Source organism: Nematolebias whitei, chromosome 15 (genome assembly GCF_014905685.2).
Source record: "Nematolebias whitei isolate Nwh7 chromosome 15, NemWhi1, whole genome shotgun sequence".
NCBI lineage: Eukaryota > Metazoa > Chordata > Actinopteri > Cyprinodontiformes > Rivulidae > Nematolebias > Nematolebias whitei.
Window position 1 is genome coordinate 31054647 of NC_056512.1, and position 20330 is coordinate 31074976.

The 20330-nt window shown below is 39.4% G+C and overlaps 2 protein-coding genes and 1 non-coding gene across 3 annotated transcripts; 1 reads left to right on the forward strand and 2 right to left on the reverse strand.

The window, feature by feature from the left end:
• Window positions 1–75: 75 nt before the first annotated feature.
• trnal-uag lies at window positions 76–157 on the reverse strand. The gene has a single exon. It is a non-coding gene; the product is annotated as a tRNA-Leu (tRNA).
• A 2585-nt stretch (window positions 158–2742) lies between these two features.
• On the reverse strand, window positions 2743–10220 carry cdr2a (cerebellar degeneration-related protein 2a). Its single transcript, XM_037688546.1, has 7 exons — window positions 10018–10220; window positions 8388–8500; window positions 6011–6159; window positions 5749–5925; window positions 4373–4675; window positions 4025–4283; window positions 2743–2997 (listed from the first exon to the last, which is right to left on the reverse strand). The coding sequence occupies exons 1-7, from the start codon at window positions 10094–10096 to the stop codon at window positions 2743–2745; spliced, it is 1335 nt and encodes a 444-aa protein (XP_037544474.1). The 5' UTR covers window positions 10097–10220.
• Window positions 10221–10548: 328 nt separating this feature from the next.
• Window positions 10549–19170, forward strand: mfsd13al (major facilitator superfamily domain containing 13a-like). The gene is made up of 7 exons (XM_037688369.1): window positions 10549–10947; window positions 12053–12367; window positions 12439–12861; window positions 13079–13233; window positions 13324–13407; window positions 14795–14938; window positions 17821–19170. The coding sequence occupies exons 1-7, from the start codon at window positions 10786–10788 to the stop codon at window positions 17960–17962; spliced, it is 1425 nt and encodes a 474-aa protein (XP_037544297.1). The 5' UTR covers window positions 10549–10785; the 3' UTR covers window positions 17963–19170.
• Window positions 19171–20330: the final 1160 nt, after the last annotated feature.

Genomic DNA, 20330 nt, shown 5'->3' on the forward strand with positions numbered 1-20330 from the left:
ACTACTGATCTATCAGTAGTTTCAATTAAGGGTCAAATTAAAAAAATAAAGTCATCCAGATTAATAAAACGTATGTGGCAGCGGTGGGATTCGAACCCACGCCATCGAAATGACTGGAGCCTAAATCCAGCGCCTTAGACCACTCGGCCACGCTACCTTCGACTTCTGCGGTGGAAAAATACTAATTTTAACTTTAGAAATCAAGTGGCTAAAATTTGAAAAATTTTTTTTTTTCATTCAACCTTTATTTATACAGGTGAGCCTCAGGGACTCATTTACAAGAGACCTGATTACATTAGTTACATTATACTGACGCTGAAAAGTGATGATTTTTTTAATTTTGATATAGGGCAGAATTTAGGAGTGTACAGCCACAGCTATGGGGCCTTTCAACATGATCTGTTTAATGCAACATGATGCATATACATTACAACACAATTTAAATTAAAATAGTATAACAAAAGTAATAAGATAAAAAACACAATTTTTTTAAAGTTTGAAGCACAGAAAATCTATAAACCGACCGTCTGAAATGATAAAAGACTGTTCTCTTTTTTTTAAACTGATATAATTTACACCTAGATTTTTCTGCATGGACTCCATAGTTTAACAAAGAAAATAACCTTCATTAAAACATGTGCATGATAAACAAAAAACGCCAACTTTTTATCAGTTCTTCTTTGTTTTGTCATTCTGGTTTTATGAATTTGTGAGTAAACTTTTGACACAAGTGTCTGCTGTTTTAATATCTGTGGAGTTTTGTAAAGGTCTTGCAAAGACCTGCCCCTCTGGGTGAGCGTGTACCAGGACTACTTAACTAAATTGCTCAGGGGGCCACAGTTACTGAAAGCCACAAGCTCAGGGGCCGGACATCCAGCTGTTATTGTTAAGTTTGTTTTATGGTTTAAAATCTAGTTTTGTTTAAAAATGAATCCATTGGTGGTCTGAATTGACTTGACCCGATTTGGCCCCTGGGCCACCAGTTGAATAACCCTGGTTTGTGCAGTGCAACCCTCTTGTTGGAGCTTTAGTGGATTTAAATCTCAGTTATGCAAATCCTAGTTATAAATAAAGAAACATTGTTTGTTTGACCTTTATCAACTGACGAAGGTCTTGAAAAATGGAGACAAATGTTGGGTTAGTTTTTAACATAAAATAAACACAAAATATACTGCATTACTTTTATTTTACCAACATGACAGCAAACTAAAACGTAACACTGTTATGAGCAAACACGCATTCTTCTACACAACTGAAAACATATCGTCTTTATAAATGCTTTCAAGTTTATGACACCCACATTTACACATAATGATCTTTTTATTAACACCGGGAAGACAAACCATTTATAAAGCCTCTAATCATTGGACCAAAATCTGCTCTAAACAGAAAATAAATTAAACAGTTTATCTATAAATAAAGCAAAAATGTGATTTGTCTTATCAAACAAACAGCTTGTGTCCTGCTGCTGCTGGGCAGTCGTCAGATGCATTAAAACAATAAAAATCCAGTGTGCATGTCAACAACTTTCAGATCATAGTTGCAAATAGATCTTAAATCCCTGATCTCATACACACACACGTGTGCAGATATGTATAATGTAGTAATAATAAAAAAAATGTTTCTTAAAAAATGTGTGTATTTACTGTAACACTACACATGGTGCGCCTTTTCCTGACAAACAACCAAAAGATCAAATACTGACACAGTAAAACGTGTACAAATACTGTAGTAATAGTGTAATACTTATGGTTAAAATGTGCAATATTGTGCAGAAGTTTTAGGTCATTTCTTTGTTTTAATGGTGTGAATGTTGAGTCTGCAGTGAGTTTTAGGATAAGTTCAGCTTCTTTCAGCTGTTTTAAACATTCATGTATCAAACTGTTCAGCTCATATAGGAAGTTATGGCTCAGACATTTGGCTTTTTGTAACATACTTTTTGAAATATTTTACTTGAATTTGTCTTGTTTTCCTCATTAAAATGAACAAATCCTCAAATCCTCGAGAGCTTTTAAAAATCTACTTTAGCGTCTTTTAGTTTCGGCTTTTAGCTACTTTATTTTTGCCAGTCAGTATTCAGCTACTTTTTAAATGTTTAGAAATTTTTGACTTGAGCTGCCTTTTTTTTTTTTACTCATTTTCAGCCAAGTAGCCGAGCACTCCCAGATGAAAGTTTGTTTTTAAAGCCGATAAATCTGAAATATGTTTCAATCAAGCATCAAAATGCTCCTAAACCTTCAGGATAAAGCTGTGATGTGTTTACACACATCAGTTTTAAATTTAGCTCTTCAGACCTGTCACAAAGACATGTTCACATTTCTTTAGCTATTTAACAGTCCCCAAACATAAAACAAAATAGTATTTGACCAAAAACTTGAATTCCAAAGAGACATTGGTTAAATCTTGACATACAGTCGATGATACAGATTTCAGAAAGTCTGGAGGTATAAAGAAATTAGGAACGGTTTCAAACTTTTGAGCAGTGCTGTACATCTTATCCACATTAGTTTAAATATATAAAAGTGCATTAATTATGATGGCTATATTTTATATTTCCAGTCTTGCATCAGATGCAGCTGTTGCAGATAACAGGACGGATTTAAATTAGCTGTGTGCAAACAGACAAAAGTAAAGGGAACATATTTAAGATGCACCTTCTGTAGAGTTTTATAACAAAGCCACTTCCTGTCCTAAATTTTAAACAGACAGAATGAAAACAAGTTGTTGGAGAATAAATCACGTTCAGCTGGCAGAACTGAAATCGCCATCAGGGTGCTTGCTCCCACTCAGGTCCTTCTTCGTCTTTTGGATGCAGGTGAAGATCTCCTTGAAGAGGAGTTTGTACTCCGGCTGCTGGTCGTTTTCAGGAACGCTCGTCAGATCAGACGACGCAGCCGAGTTCGAGAGGCGACGGCGGGCCCAGGAAGTCTGGACGGCTTTATGGCTGAGCTCATCTGTGGCCTGCTGGCATCGCCGCAGCAGCTCATCGTACTTTACCTAAAAAAATAATAATCAACTGCAGATCAGAAAACAGTCCAGTAATAAATACCACCCCATTCTGACAAAGTTGTGTAAAAATAAAATAACAGAATGAAAAAATGAGCACATCTCATGAACCCATATTTTATTAACAACTGAACTTATTAAAACATTAAACATTTAAACTAAGGAAGTGTTTTCTGTTGAGAGGTCTGGACTGCAGGCGGGCCAGTTCAGCACCAATCTAGAGACTCAGCAGTTCAAAATCGTCCTGCTGAAATATGCAAGGCCTTCCCTGACAAACACGTCTGAATGGAAACATGTTGTAAAACCTGTTCATACTTTTCTGCATCCTTGGTGCTCTTCCAATTGCTGCCCATGCAATAGACACCAATGCACCCCCATACCAACAGAGAAGTGGGCTTTTGAACTGCAAGGAGAGGATGTGTCTGTGGTTTCCAAACAGAATGTCAAGTTTTGATTTGTCTGTCCACTTTGCCTCAGTCCATTTTAAATGACATTTAAAGTTCTACAGATTATTTTTAATCTGTTGATGGTGATGGGTTATTCAGTCTTCTCAGTTTTGAGGAACATTATTTGGAGAAACCAGTAAACCTCTGCCCATCTTTACTTCTAATAGATTCAGCCTCTCGAAAATGTTTTTCATACTCAGTTCTCTTACTGTCCTGTTGCTAATTAACTCAAGTCATTGCTAAATGTTCTTCCAGCTGTTTTAATTTAAATTTTTATTATTATTATTATTATTATAAAATTGTACATCCTTGGACAGCTTTTTGTTGCCCCATCCAAACATATGAGCTGCGTTGCTGCCATAAAATTTTTAATTACTTTAATTAAATAGTTTTTGCACAATTTCTTAAACTTTTGATGTGTTTACTGTTTCATTGCGAGTAAAATGCAGGTTTTGCAAATCACTGCATTCGATTTTTATTTACATTTTACACAACTTCCTACATTTTTTTTAAAACTGGGGTCATAGTTAAACGTGAGGAAGAACATTCGTAGAGGAAAGCTTTCACTCCACCTGCAGCGCGCTGTACTGAGCGTCCACCTCGTTGAGCAGAGAGATGCCTCGCTGCTTCACCGCATCGGCTCGTCTGACGCACAGCTGCTCATGACCACGGCGAAGTTCATCTGCGTTTGTTGCTTTTAAAACGCTGTCACTGTTGCGCCTCGGTTGGCGCTCTTTATGCCTCTCAGGCATCTCCTCCTCCTCACGCCGTCTTTCCTCAGAGGCAAAAAATAGTGATTCAGGCAGCAGCAGCCGGCCGGGTCGTCCAGCGCTGGTAAGAGGGAGCAGGAATGCTGTATGTTAAATATTCTCTCTGATTTAACGTTGGGAAAGCAGAGTCCTGCATGAATTTGTTCTCACCTGTTGGCGCACTCAGCACGCCACAGAACTTGCAGCTGCTCCACTTCCTCCTCCAGCTCTTTCTGCCGGGCCTGGCAGCCCACCAGCAGGGCCAGCCGCTGCTCCAGACCCCGGTTCTCTCTCGATGTGAACTCAGCCTCTCGCTCCGCGGCCTCCCGACGGTTCCTTTCTGCTGCCATCTGTCTTTGAAGAGTTTGGACCGAGCGCTGCAGAGCTTGGTTCTCCTGCTCTGGGTCGACATGCCGGTCTCTGTCACAGAGGAAGCTCTGAGGAGACCAGAGTCCAACATCGTGAGCTGGATACCTGGGCCAGAAACAACAGAAGAGCTGGGTCATTAGTGGCCTGAGGGGAAACTGGAAAACATTCTGAATTTTATTTTATTTTTTTCATATCAGAGCTTTTACAGAGTAAATATGTCAGTAATTATTAAAGGCAAACTGCCCACCGCCTTTCATGTCAGACTTTCATGACAAAAATCACATAAATGAGTTACAGCCACTTTGGTCAAACCTTTAAATGATCGTACGCAGCATCTGTCTATTAATAATGTTTGATCTCTACATGTTTTGTTAGTACTTGGAGTACGTGTTGGGAATAACTTTCAGCTAAATGCTACACCAGACTTTAGCTCAGCATCTGTAAAATCCACTGAGGCGATGCCGTTAAGTTTTTTTTTTATTTTTAAGCAGCTGACTGTAGCAACCAACTTGATTTGTGCTGAATCCAAAAGTTAATCAGTTTCACATGTTCAATAAGTCCAAGGATGACTTTCTGGGAATTTAACTGAAATCTGTCCAGTGGTTCAGGAGATATTCTGTTAACGTTACAGAAACAAACAGAAAAGGATAAAAACATTAATGTACTGCCTTTAGTAGTGTTTGATAATAAATGTATAACTGGAGAAATAAGTAAAGACAAAAATATTTACCAAAAAGTAAAACGTAACAATAAAAAGTATGTGTGGGTGTAAAGTTACTACATATTTGATCATTCTTTAGGTATTTTATTTATATAGAGTTACATGCAGACTTCTCTTATTGAAACTATTTCTAAACCTTTTTCCACGATATAAATTCTTCCTGAAGCAGCCGCTCCATGTGTGAGAGGGGACGGATTAACTTCCTCCTCTGCTGGATTATGTCTCAGCTAAATGTTCTGCTCGAGGTGACCCGCACATGTCAGTTCAGCAAACAAGGGCTGAGTGCTGAAACCACAAACCAGACCTCGCAGCTATGCAAAGTTCTGGGAAAACGTCTTTAATTTAATTGTTTAATCAAACATTTATAGATGTAAAGAAATGAAACGCTGCGTCTTCTCTGCAAACGGCTCTGCTCTGCTGCAGAATGCGAGCGATAAGACACACTGGAGAGTTTTACCGGTCCCGCTGTAGGTCATACAGCTCCTTGAGGCAGGACACGCTCTGTGCTCCGAGGCTGCGCCGCTGCTCTGCCAGCTCCCTCTTACTCCGCTCTGCCTGTGCAGACTTCAGCTCCTTGATCTGGGTCTGCAGATCCTCCATGAGGGTCTGAAGCCCATCAATAGTTTCTGTTAAACTGAAGAAAACCCATTGGGAACATCTAGGCTTCATCATGACTTAAAGGAAATAAAGTGTAATTAATGGCTGACTGAAGGACTAACCTGTGGATCTTGTGTTGGGCCAGGCGGTTGTCCTGGACCAACCTCTGGTTGTTTTGCTCCAGGTCCCTGGTGGCCACGTCCAGCTGCTCGTACACCTTGGTGTGCTGGTCGTTCATCTGACGCAGCAACTCCACCTGCTTGCTCAGGTACTGGACACAACAAGAGGTTTTATAAGATTTATAGATTTTACTGCTTGACACATATTCAAGAGGGAAAAAAGAGCCTCCTATAAGCTACAAACACCATTTAAACAACATGATGTAGATCAGGGGTGCGCACACTTTTTTATCATGTGAGCTCCTTTTGAAATGACCAAGTCAAAGTGATCTACCTACCATAAGACCCCAGTAATACGAGAACAACCGCTGGAAACGTTAGTGTTTTTTCAATGTTTATTGGGGATAATCAACTAAAAATGAGCAGATTTACATGAAAAACGCTGTAGTTTCCATGTCAGTCGGGTTGCCAGATAAATGATGAACTATAGTACTGTGGCTTTAAAATAATAGTACTTTGACCTAAACTGTCATTTGTGCTGAGTAAAGATATTCTAAGATGAGGTGTGTGCTGTGTTTGTTGAACATGTGCACAGAAAAGGAGGGTGTAAATAAGACATGTTAAATTTATCTGGCAACCCTCATCGCGCATGCAGCATCTTCAGACAGTTACGTTTAAACTGGTGAATACACCAACGTCTCTTTGGAACTGGATTTTATTATTTTGCTCCAACATGCTGAAAAAGGGTGAGCAGCACAAAAACACTCTGCTCTCTGCCATTTATTGTAACTGTTTGTTATTTATTATAACTGTTGTTAGCTCAGAAAAACTTTGGACTGCAGCCACCTGTAGTGCACATGTACGACTTCACACAGGGATAATTTCACTGTGTGTGGGGTGGTGGGGGTGGTGGTGGTGGGTGGGGGGGGGTTGTTCCCCACAAAATCTCCACTACTCTGAGACCTGGTTTGAGAGAACGAGTGCTGTGACTGGCTGCCCTGTATGTCAGTCATGTGACACATTTCATAGTGAGGATGGATGATAGGCTGACGTCTATTTTTTTTATGCCACGTGATCTACCCATAATGTCTTTGCGATTGACGTGTTGGGCACCTCGGATTTAGATGATATTGTTGATATGCTAGTTAGCTGTGGCTCATGTGATCTGTTAGCTCTCAGCTACGATCCCACCAAATTTTAGCTCAACATCTGAAGAACTGTCTGAGCCATTTTGTGTGTTTGCTAAGGTTCCTTAACTGTGCCAGCCATCTTGAATGGGGATGGCTCCAAAAATAAATCAGCTGTAGACGTGATTAGGTTCTGAAAAATTCATTTAAACGTGCCCCGACAAACACAGATCACCATCATACAGCATCACTGTATACTGTAAAAAAATAACTTGTAGGTTATATTGTATTATATTGTTTTTGTGGGTAAACCTCTTGAGAATCATAGTTATCCTTCTAGACACAGTGACTATACATTGGAATGTATTTTCACCATAAAAAGGTAATTGAAATTTATTTAGGACCCATATTGAATAGTTAATCTCAAAATATAACAAGCCAGGTGGTGAAAGGGTTACATAGTGTACTGTAATCTGTCTTTGCACTGAACACAAAAATAATTTTTCTAAAGACGTGCCTGGAGTAAGCTGCTGTTTCCAGTCTGTATTTAACTCAAACATCCACCTTAATCTCCAAGACTGACTTTATAAAACGTCATTCGTCTCTAATTTTTTTCTTGCAAAAATGTTTTACTCTCCAGCGTTTTCAGTTGAATCAAACAGAAGTCTTTCCCAGCATCACATCAGACTCACGTGTACAAGCAGCTTTAATTTAGCTCGTTCGGCACCAGACACAGCATTAGTATGAGGGTCACCGAGACGTATTGGGATTACCATATCAACCTCAATAAACCCTCAAGCCACAGCGTTCTCACAGTCGTAAACAAATTAAGACTCTAATAACTGCTGACCCACTGGGCGGCGTGTCCTCTGGGTCGATCAGACCAGTGCTGAAGTTTACAGGGGGCCGTTTGTGTTAGTAAACCCTCAGATAAATCAGAACACAGAACCACAGTACTCGGTGAAGAAAGCAGATTTTAGGATTTGACATTCAGCAGATGTCTGAGGTCAGCACACAGAGATGCCAGGAGTTTGAGTTTTCACATAATTAGGTAGAACCTGTTCTCCAAGTGGCTCATTAGGTTAGTCTGGTCAGGATTAGATTTTACTTCTCTCAGTGAATCATCCCTAAGCCTGGATTTATTCACTTAAAGCCATTAACAGAGTAACTGCCTGAACAGTGGTGGGTCTAAACGTGTGGACACATGTTCACAGGATTCGAGCAGCTGGAGGCGACCAGTAAACATGGATCACCTCCATCTCCTGCAGCTGGTCCTGGTTGGTGGAGTACATCTGCTGCAGGGCCTGCTCCAGCTCATGGTTCCTCTCAAGGAGGCTTTTCCCCAGCTCCGCTGCCAAATGGAGATCTAAACAAAGCAGAGCAAATCTTTAAAACACCAGTTCTCGCCCCGTCACAAACAACTGGAAGTGACTGAACAACAGCAACTTATTGTCCTCGGCTAAGTTCTTATCACGTCTGGACTTTGCCTGGAATCTGTGTGGCCCACTAATCTGGATTGACGCCAGCCTCCTTGGTCTACAGTGAATAATGCAAATAAAACAACAATGAGCTTTGTAGTTTTTGACTCGGATGTTTCATATCTCTGATAAATGATCTTGAACATCTTTACAGGAGGAGGGTGAGACAGAGCAGCACAAACTGCAAAGATCCATCTCATACTTTTCAAAACATGAAGATCTTCCTGACTGCTAGCATCACTTCTACAAATAAAAAACTTAATTTACACCAAAACCCCATCTTGGATTAGGTTTTTCATTAGTTTACTCAGAAAAGGAACGAAGTAAAGACCCAACCAACTGCTATATTATTTAGCAGATGACTTATTAAGAATATTAGTGATCCAGTTTGTTGTGCACTTTAATTGAATACCACTCCTGAACTCTACAGGTGATGTCATCTGATTTTTATTATTAGTACCTATTGTCTTTCAGAGCTGAATAATTACTTTTATAGAGTTAGTCATTGTTAAAATTATACTTTTTAAAAAGTGCACATGCTAAAGTGTGTAATATTGACTTTCATTATAATTTTATTTATTTTATTTTATTTTTTTAGGAATGACATTAAATTTTCCTTGGAAACTAAATCACAAGCTAAAGGAAAACGTATTCAGTCCAAATGTAAAAAAAGGTTATTATGTTTAAAGTATTTAAAACTAGCTTTGGCTTTTCCTTAAAACAGACTGGTAGGAGTTTAATTATAAAACTGTAAGATCTTAAACAGTTGGTATTTTGTCATTTTTTAATAACAATAAATTATTTGACTATAATTTTGTTTTTAAATGCCATTTTCAGACACTTTAGGTAATTTGTTATTGCTTTTTCCAGAACTGTATCATATGTCACTAATTCAAAGCTCATCTGTATTTTTTTTTTTTACAACTTTTGCACAATTATTCTAGATTAGACTGTGTGTGTGTGTGTGTGTGTGTGTGTGTGTGTGTGTGTGTGTATAGACTTTTGAGTTTAAGTTTTTGTAACTCCATTTTATCCCAAGCATTATTAGGATAGCATAACTATACATCTATTTATTTTATGCCTCACCATCCAGCTGCTGTTTGAGCAGCACAAACATAATTGATGAAACACATAATTACTAAGACAATAAAAACACAGGACCTGACAGCCTCAGGAAATCCTGCCACAAGATGAGAAAATACCAACTTTAAGTTGATTTTACCTTTATGAACATTTGAAGAAACACGTGCATCATGTTATCTCACCAGCTTACTCTTACTGTTTCGTTTATTTGTAAAGAAATTGCCATTACACTCGTCTGGACAAATAATGACAAAGCTGGCCGGTGATGCGTTCACTGACTCGTGGCGTAAAGTGGAGTTTTAAGGGCGCGTCCTCTGCTTACCGTTTTCGAGGTCCCGCTGGTTATACCAAGTTTCTTCATTCTTCTCAAACTCTTCCTCAAGAATCACGTCAGTCAACATTTTTCACGCCGCAGGGTTAAAATAAATCTCCACCCGAGAGAAACTTCTCACATTTCGTGTCGGTGCGGCTGTCTGGAGTGGTCGGCTAACCACCGCGGGCTGCGACTACATCCTGCCAGGGTGTGTGAGAGGCTTTAACTCGGTTGTCCACAGCAACGTGGCAATCCCTCCTTATTGACCGGTAGGAGGCAGAAGAGCCACACGGAAACACATATTTGTTTACACAAATCAATTGGCAATTTCTATTACTATTTCTCATATTTAGCTTTATTTTAATCATCTCACATAGTAAGTAGAACAATCCGACTGACGGTTCAAAATTTAAAAAGCAACTGGAACTTCCTGTTATTGATTGACACTTTTTTTGTCCAATCACAGAGCATCTAGTAAGACGGAATTCTTGCGTCCAATCAAACGTTTGTTGATTATCAATAAACTCCGCCCCCGATCAGGAGCACAACAATCGAGTTAAGCAGGATTTCATAGTCGGAGTGGAAGATTTTCGAGGGTTTGTACAGGTTTGGTAACCATTTAGTTAGTTAGTAGCTTTAACGGAAACTTGGGGATCAATTAAACGAAAATGCTTTAGAAGAAAACGTGTTTCGACGCTTTGGAAGTCCAGAAGCTGGAAGTCCAGATTTGAGTTCAGTCAGTGTGTGCACCCGAAAAACTGAAGAAGCGTGGCCATCATGGCTCGACACCTGCTGAATTTCGGGATCAGTTATGCAGCTCTAGCTTATTCCATGACTACTCTGGGCTCAGCCATGATTAACAACATTTTCAGCTTCTATTATGTTAATCTCTTCCTGAATAAATACAAGATATCTGAAGGAGCATTCCACCAATCACAAGTGAGTATCTTGCAAATGGTCTTTGTGGGGAAATGTGTGTAAAAATAAACAAATAAAAGGAAAGAACTGAATCTGGTTGCTTTATGTTTGCATTTCCATACTCAAGATGTTCTTTATAATTTCTGATCTTTAATAACCAAAATATTTCTGCGAAATGTTCTTCTGTTTTTTTTATTTTAATTACAATGAGATAAACCTTGTAATCTTTTAAAGTGGCCTTGAACTCAGTTTCTCAGGGCTGTCTAAATCTTTAAGATAATACTAATAATAATAATTTGAAAGCAACTTCCACTCATTATATTCATGTTATCAGTCCAACAGTTCACAGTTTTAAAGGTTAATATATTTTTGTGTTTCTTAACTCATTTAAATGGCAGCATGGTGGTGCAGTTGATAGAGCAGCCGCCTCTTAGTGAGAAGGTGGCTCCGGTTCAAATCCCAGCCTGGGGCCTTTCTGGGTGAAGTTTGCATGTTCTCTCTGTGCATGTGTGGGTTTTCCCTGAGTACTCCAGTTTCCTCCCACAGAAACATGCATGTTAGACTGATTGGTAACTCTGAATTGTCCCTAGGTGTGAGTGAGAGTGAATGGTTGTTTAGTGTCTCTGTGATGGACTGGAGACCTGTCCAGGGTGCACACCACCTCTCGCACAGTGGTGGCTAGACATGGGCACCAGTGACCCCCGCGACCCAAAAATGGAAGAAGCGGGTAAAGATCATGGATGGAACTCGTTTAACTCTCATTCATAATCATCCAGGTATAAATGAGCTGCTAGACTCCAGGGATGAACCACAGACGTGATCTTTAGGCACTTCGCCGGCAGCCGGGCACAATTCTGTTTTTCAAGCACGCACTGCATGCTGCGCTGTCATGGTCTGGTACAAAGACTGGGTGGAAAATGAGTGACAAACCAGTAAACAGTCAAATTTGCCTAAAGAAACATTATTAAAGAGCACTTTAAAGAGTTACAAGAAGGCCTAGATTTTGGACATTGATGCTGATTTAAAACTTTAGATAGTTGTGTATGTGTTAAATAATTTAGTTTTATTTACTTTGCTCACTACTTTAGACCTGCTTGAACAGTTGTTGTCATCTCTGTGTCTGCAGGTGGTGTACATGGTGTGGAATGCGGTCAATGATCCTCTCTTTGGTTACCTCCAAGATAACTCCCGGGTTCCCTGCTGCTCTCACAGACGTCTCTCCATCCTGTATGGCGCTCCGCTCTACTCCCTGGCTTTCCTCATAGCCTGGTTCCCGTGGCGATCGTACTCGCCTGATGACTGGCTGTGTGGCTTACATTTGACTGTAGCGCTGTGCGCATTTGACGGCCTGCTGACGTTTGTGCTGCTGGCTCAATGCGCCTTATTTGCTGAGATTTCCAGCCACCACGAGAACCGATTAAGGCTCATAAAGTACAACCAGGTACGACGACCATCTTTACGCTGCTTTTGTAAGTTGGACCTTTGATTTCACAGCTCTTGTCTGTTTCTCAGGTGGCCTCGCTCATCGGCTCCTCCAGTGTCCTCTTCTGTGGCATGGTGTCCAGAAACATGGAAGACTTTCCAACTTTTCAGACTTTCACCGTGCTGATCGCCTTGTTAAGCTGCGGCTGCATGATGTACACAGGCTTCCACAGCGAAAGTCGCTTTGATAATAAACAATCAGACAACTTGATGTCAGGTGACCAGGCTACCAATCATCCAGGATGCTCCTTCTCCATGCTGAAGACGATGACGTGGCAGATCCTGATCAACAGAGACTTTCAGCTGTTTGTGCTCATGAATTTCTTCCAGGTGTTTATGTTGGCGTTCTTTAACAGCTTCACCATGATATTCACCGAGCACCTCATTCCTCCAGACGCGCTGCCGTCGATGGCTAAGAGCGTCATGTACGGCGCAGGCTTCATCTTACCTCAGGTACTTCTGTTTTCCTGGAAGCATTTGTAGGCTAAAATACATCTTTTTTTGTCCCAACGTGTGAACTCGTATGACTGAACTAACAATTTTAAAGGTCTCACTAACCCACAGGTCTCTCAATATTGGATAAAATTGTTTAGTTTTAACGTGTGTTGCTTGTACCAGAAGATATTTTGTTAATTTTTACCATGTTTCTATCTCACTGTATCCATCCCAGCTTCTAGTTTTGAGCAGTCACAGACTGCTGCTTAAGATTGGCTACTATAAGATCATCCTCTTCACCTTCTTCCTGGAAGCTGGAATGGCAGCCGTCATGCTGCTACTTGGTCTTCAGCACTACTATTTCTTGGCATTTTTTCTCACTATTAGCATGTAAGAAGCTTTGGATAAGGTCCTTGGTTGACCTGTAAATTATTGTTTTTAATTATACTGACTAATCCTTGACCATCATCTCTTCTCCAGGGTTCTAGTTCAAGCAGCGTTCAGTCTCTTCGGGTTGCCTCTGGCTGACATTATCGACACAGATCTGCAGAAATACAAGCGCAGGTGAACAAGGCCTCACTGAAATAACAAGAGATTTACTGCAGTATGTTTAGTAATAACTTTTGGAGCAAATTGGGGAGCTGGTGTTTATAAAGGTGTGCTGTTAAATAAAACAAGTGTACAGTAGTCCCTCGTTTATTGCGGAGGTTACGTTCCAGACCCCCACCCCAATAAGAGAACATTTGCGATGTAGCGATGTTATATTCATTTTAGTTTTCATATATATTTTAAGACTTTATAAACCCTTCCCACTCTCTTGTAATGTTCTAAACTCCTAAACCTACATTATATTAGCAACATACGTATATGTAGCTACTAAATTTTACTCAGAACAGCAGCAGCTCTCAGTTCTGCTCCGACTTGGTTCTGTTTTGGCGAATCTACCCTGCCGGTTCTGGTCAACTCTCTGGCTCGGGGTGGTAGTGGTGATGGGCTCCAGACAGAAACCAGACCTACGGCTGCACATCACTGCTTGGAAGTCCTTGTTGGCTGGCTACCAGCTCTCAGGTTCGCCGATGGGTCTGGAGGTCCAGTTCTGGTCTGGTTCCATGCCGCTCTCTGAATCTGTTACGTGCCGAAGTCACTGTAAAGGACCAAACTTTTTCGGATCAGAACAAAACTTTCCCTATACGTATTTCAGCAGAGGGCAATGCAGCCTCTGGTCAGAGCACTGACTTCTGGGACATGTAGTCCTTATGAGTAGCGATGCATTATAGGCTTATTGAGAAAAACTACAAAATGGTGGCACCTTTCCAAAGTGTTTTATTTTTTAGTTAACTTTTTTACTGTACAGTATCCAGTACTGTCCCAATCACGTGAGTAATATCAAAGTTGACAGTCGTGTGTCGTGTGCATTTTTTTCCTCGTGTTCAATCTTGCTTTGAAAAAACGCAAAAGAGCGGGTCCACGAAAGTCGTACCTACCGCAAAGTAGCAAGGGACTACTGTAACTCACTCAACTTTTGAGCTTTTGAGTTGAAACTTGGTGTGGTAGTATCCGATCATCATTCACAACACATATTTTGAGCACCACACATTGTGCAGCATCTTTGTCTAAAACTTTGTTAGACGTAACACGGTCTGTTAGCACAAATACTCACAAAGCCCTGAACAAATCTTAATGAAACTCTCAGAAAGTAAACATCAGATGTACATCTACAACTTATCAACTTTGGTAAATGTTCACACAGCTAACTGACATTAGCCAACACAAAAATAACTATAACTCAGTCAGTTGTACTGATTATGAGCTAGACTTTAATTTGGTAATAGCTGAGCATCATCCTCAACACATACTCCCGAGTGCTAACACATCTCTTTTTGTCTTTATAAATTTATATATTTTATTTATTATATATATTTGACTTGTCGCCTGCTGTGGTTGTCCACAGTTCCCCTCTGTCCTCCATGGTGTTTGGAACAAACGCTCTGTTCACTAAACCGGCTCAGTCTTTGGCTCCGATGATCGTTCTTAAAATCCTGAATCAGTTTGGATACGAGCAGCTGAAAGGTGCAGGACAAGACTCAAACCTGAGGTACAGACAATGGATTTTTCAGCATATTAGTTCTTTAAAAGTTAAAATTGTGAATTTATTTTTTAATCTGAGATTCCCAGCGGTGGTTTCTGAGCACGAGTCTCTGTTGAAGGCACCGCTCCTCATGTCACATTTGCATCTTTTTAAACGTAAAGTTTAGAGTCACATAATTATATATAAATGTTAATTGTTAGAACTTACTGTATTTAATATCAGAGTCAGTCAGAGTCAGAGTCAGAGATTCTTTATTGTCATTCGCACCTCATGTGGTACATGTGGTGGAGCGAAATTATGTACACAGGGTCCCAGTTACATCCAACAATAAAATGTATAAGAAAAACAGTAATAATATCTAAGATATGAACTAAGAAAAACATCAACTAAATATACACTAAGCACTCATAACATAAAAACATTGAACATCAGCACAAACATGAACATGAGTCTGTGTGAGCGGATGTGCACGCATGAACACATCAACATTGAAACAGATCAGCAGCAACATGAAACAGATCAGCAGCAACATGATGTGGTTTTTCACAGTGGTAGTGGTAATATGGGCTTTCAGTCTAGTTTTTATCTATTTTTTTAAGATAGCAGTTGCTTACTTGATAAATTTCAAGATAGAAACGAGGTAAGATGCTGGTGTCAGTGAGATGAGAACGAGCGACGGTGGAGGTCACTCTAAAACGGTAATTAAGACAGGGAACACGTTTTATCAAATATTATTTACATAATGTGAAAAATGTGAGCAGAGGTTCCTTGGAACAGAGACTTTTTCCCACAATGAAAGACATCAGAATCTATCTGCTGTACAGATGAATACAGGAGTCATTGTTGGATATCAACATATTTTCACACAAGAGCGTCAGACCCAGATGGTTGTATCTGTGGAGGACAGCTTGACCCGGCATCAGAATCAGAAACATGCTCTGCAGTATAAAGCGAAGGCACTTCATTAAATCTCATGTTCCAAAGGTCACCTGTGATTTCATAATTCAAATAAGGAAAAATATTAGCTTTATGCTCAAATATTCAATCAGCAGGTGAGGGACTCATTAGAACAAAACAAAAAGCAAGAAGATACGACAGTGTGAACGCTGAGTGCTGAATGACTTTCATCTAATTTGCTGAAGAAGCTAAAACTAAATTGTTACAGTTAAAATAACCAGGATGCATGCTAAAAAGAGCTAAATATAAGGTGAAAACTGTAGTTAATAGTAGAACACAAGCTAAAAGCTAAAATTAATCAAATGGTAACTAAAATCTCGAGAAATTGCATTTCCTGCGAAAATGTAGTGTGAATGCTTATTGCAGAAGAACTTGGTGAAAACCGCTAAATTAGCCACAAAAAAACCATGCTGAAATGCAGCTAAATGAAAGAGCAAGCCTAAATTGGCAGAAGAAGGCAGAAAGAACATATATTTGCTGAATTGGGTTTAAATAAGCAGAAATAAACACAAAAGTTAGGAAATCAGCTAAAAACAATAAGCTAAAATTCACCCCAAAAAAAAATCTTTCAAAGTAGCTGAAAATTCAGAAAGAAGCTTAACCTACGAGAAGGTAGTGGAAAGAGCTGAAATGGGCTAAAAAATGTGGAATTAGCTGAATTTTTTTATATATTTTTTTGCATAAAACAGCTAAATAGGAACTCGGATCAAAATAGGTCTCTCTTGTAAATGACTCAGTGCGACTAACCTGTAGAAATAAAGGTTGAAGGAATTTGCTACAATAGCAGTAAAAGCTGAAACTAGCTGAAAGGAGCGTAACGAGCTGAAATTAGCAGAAAGAAGTTAATTAGGTTGAAAGTAGCAGAAATTACCAAGACAAACTTGAATTTATCTGAAAACAGCTGAAATTAGCTAAACAATTTCGGAAAAGTTCACTGAAAAACTAGAACAATCTTAAATTAGCAGAAGAAAGCAGAAAAAACATGTTTGCCCATTTAGGCTGAAAGAAGCAGAAATGAGCACAAAAAGTAGAAATTATCTGAAAAAGCTGCAATTAGCAAAAAAAACCTGCTAAGTACCAGTAGCTAAAAAGAAAAAAAGAAGTTTAAATTACCAGAAGGAGGTGGAGAGTGCACATTTTTACTGCATTACCAGTAAGCTGAAAAGAAGTTGAAATGAGTGCAAAAAATGTGGAATTACCTGAAAAAAAACAACAAATTAGCATAAAAACAGCTATATAGTAGCTGAAATAGCAGAAAAAACTAAAACTTGCAGAAATAAGCTGAAAGGAGCATAATAAACTGAAATTAGCAGAAAGAAGTTAGAAGAAGCACAAAAATATTGTAGAAAGAATCAGAAAGGATCACAAAATAGCCAAAAAAACAGCTGAAAGTAGCTGAAAAAATGTTTAAATTTGCACAAAGAAGCTGAAAGAAGTCAAACGGGAACAATGTGAAAAGAGCAGTAAAAGGTTTTAAACGGATCTAAAGATATGAAGGATGTAAAATTGGCTCAATTCATTTTCTATGAGGAAAAAAGTGGCAGAAAAGGCTAAATATTTCAAAAAGCTAAAGTTGCACCAATACCAAAAGTCATAGCAGGATTGTCCTGGAAGAGCTGAACTTGAAAACTGCAGGATGAGAATCGCGCCGACAAACGTTTGGAAGAAAAATGGATCACAACAGTGTGAATGCTTTATGAGCGTTCACACAATTAGCAAAACAGTAGCTAAAAAAAAGCAAAATTGTAGCCAAAAATTAAAAACAGCTGAACAATAGCTAAAATAAACAATATGGCTGTCACTTGGTAACACTTTGTAGAGACATTTCTGGCAGAATCAGACACGGTCCATGAACAGACTTAAATTTTAATGTTAAATGTTGGTGTAGTTGTAAATAAAAATGCAACCCCTTTGTGTCTTCTTGTTTCCAGTGCTTTGGAAGGTCTCCGCAGTGTCATGTTCTACCTGGTCTGCCTGGTGCCCATGGGTGTCGCTGCTCTACAAGTCCTGGCTTGGTGGCCGTTTTCCATCCGCAACAGTCACAAAGTGGACTCAAAGTACATAGACAGCTAACATCTGCGTTCTCAGAATGCTGAGGAAGCAGCTTATGTTGTTGGGATGTGGGTAAATGCTTAAAGAATTACCTCAAAACCATGTCAAGGTTACTCATCTTAATGTGGCAGCTGATTGGTGGCATAAATATTGGTGAGACTAAAATCAAATGTAAACGTTTCATTTCCTCCAAGTATGGCACTGAACTGAGATGTTTGTTAATCACAGTGGCTGAGGCTGGAAACTGTTCTTGTAATTCTTTAGTCCTGATTCTTGATTTTTACTCGTTTTCCAGTCAGTTAGTATGAAAGTTATTACTCCTCCAGACAGAGTTTCATAAACTCTGTCACGTTTGATTTTCCTATGATAATTATAAAAGTCCTGTTGGGCTTTTGGGGGGGAAAAAAAAAATTGTGCACTTCAATGAGTCAGCACTTATGTTGAGGTTGAAACTTGATCCAAAGCAGCAGAAACGTTTCCACTGACATTTACAGATCTACAGCACTTTGAGTCAAAGTTGGTCCAATTTCATGTCATGTTTGAATCCAAGGATGTTTACATTCCAGAGCGGATGTTGGTTTCCTCGTTATAACGGCTGTCATGTTTGATTTTAGCACAGCAGAGCACTACAGGTATATTTTGAGGGTGAGGAAACACATTTAGCCTCATTAATGTTGGATTTGGATCAGTTGTTCAGACTCTTCATGTTGGCAGCATATTATTCATGAATGATGTATCACAAATTAAGAGTCAGACATAAATGTAAATTATTTTGATGAAAGCCATGTTAAAAAAAACATGCAATAATACAAATTACATGTCATTAGGCTGGAAGGCACTTGCTGAGAGTTTGGGCTCATTTTTATTTTACTGGAAACAGAAGGAAAGCACGCAACAATTAACACTAATCCACCTTCTTTGTATGCATGGATTAAATATAAATGGCAACTGTTCTATGGTCCAGATGATCGTGTTTACGTGTTGCGTTCACTTGCACATGAAACTACACGAATTTTGAGGGAAAATGTGCTTCACAACATGGCTGTTTCACAGTTTGTGACAAAAAAGGGAGAAAAAAAAACATCCATAAGAGAGAATCTCTCGCAGACTGAGAGAAAAATACAGAAATGCTCGTTCCACCCACTCATCCATTTACCTTGACCTGCTTTATCCTTTCCACAGGGGGAGTGGTGGCGCAGAGGTTAGAGAAGGTGAGCCTATGATCGGAAACTCGCCGGTTCAACTCCCCGAACCAACATCAGAATGTGGGTGTGAAAGGTGAAGCACCCACACCTGCCTCCACCCTCATGTACCCCACACTGGGCCCTTGAGCAAGGCCCTTAACCCCCACCATCTGCTCCCCCAGGCACCCTAGATGGCAGCTGTCTGCTCCACACAGAGGGCTGTGGTAGCTCGGTGGTCTATGGTTGTGTCAGGAAGGGCATCCGGCATAAAAACTATTGAATTGTGTGAGTAGTTTGCTGTGGTGACCCCTGAAGAAGGGAGCAGCCGAAAGAAAAAAATCCTTTCCGGGTCACGGTTGAGTCCACCACAGGACCACATTTAGACCAAACGTTCTCACTCCCACACCTGGAGGGAGTTTAGCGTTGCCAGTTAACCTAACATGCATGTTTTTGGTCTGTGGGAGGAAACAGGAGTACCCAGTGGGTCAGTGTGTTTGCACTGAGCAGAAATGGATATAATTATTATAACAGTACAAAATGTGCACATGCAGTACACGTGGATCAGAATAATGTGAATTTAAAAAGGTGACGGTGTTTCTTTTAAAGAGGGAATTTGTCTTGTTCGTATGAAACTTTCTTCCTGTGATCTAATCGATGTGAAGTCTTTTCAGAGTTAATTAAAATTTGTTTACAAGACATTCTGCTCCGAGCACGATTCATGCTGTACAACGTTTGAGTCTTTTTGTTGTAAGTAATTTCTAAACCTTCTGAAAGTATTTCTTTGAATTCTGGCTGCTTTTTAAAAATAATAATAATAATCTTTAATCCAGTCCAGAGGAAGTTGTTTCAAATAGAACAGTTTTCTTTAAATCATTCGAGCAGTTATTTTAGCTGTTTTTAAAAACAGTCCAACCAAGGACTGGGTTTGCAAATTAGCCTGTGGCTAAAAATCCTTCATATAAAATAACAATTGCTTTGTTTTTACCATGTAACATTGTTTATTGTGCTGCCCTTGATCAAATAAATTTGAATGAATGAATTAAAACTGGTATCAAAGTGAAATGACACATCAGTGTTGTAACTACACAACATTAACGCAGGGTCTATATTCCTGTTGATATGACTTCACACTAGTAACATGATTCACATGAATTAAAACTTCAGTTTATAGCCTCTTACAGCTTTTCTCTTGCAAGGATCAAACC

Excerpts from the sequence above, each read along its gene's own strand:
- cdr2a (XM_037688546.1), bottom strand. The coding sequence starts at position 10,096 with ATGTTGACTGACGTGATTCTTGAGGAAGAGTTTGAGAAGAATGAAGAA. Across the intron at positions 8,501-10,017 it reads CCAGCGGGACCTCGAAAACG|ATCTCCATTTGGCAGCGGAG; the intron begins GTAAGCAGAGGA and ends TGCTTTGTTTAG. Across the intron at positions 6,160-8,387 it reads ACCAGCTGCAGGAGATGGAG|TACCTGAGCAAGCAGGTGGA; the intron begins GTGATCCATGTT and ends TGTTGTGTCCAG.
- mfsd13al (XM_037688369.1), top strand. The coding sequence starts at position 10,786 with ATGGCTCGACACCTGCTGAATTTCGGGATCAGTTATGCAGCTCTAGCT. Across the intron at positions 12,862-13,078 it reads CAGGCTTCATCTTACCTCAG|CTTCTAGTTTTGAGCAGTCA; the intron begins GTACTTCTGTTT and ends TATCCATCCCAG. Across the intron at positions 13,408-14,794 it reads CTGCAGAAATACAAGCGCAG|TTCCCCTCTGTCCTCCATGG; the intron begins GTGAACAAGGCC and ends GGTTGTCCACAG.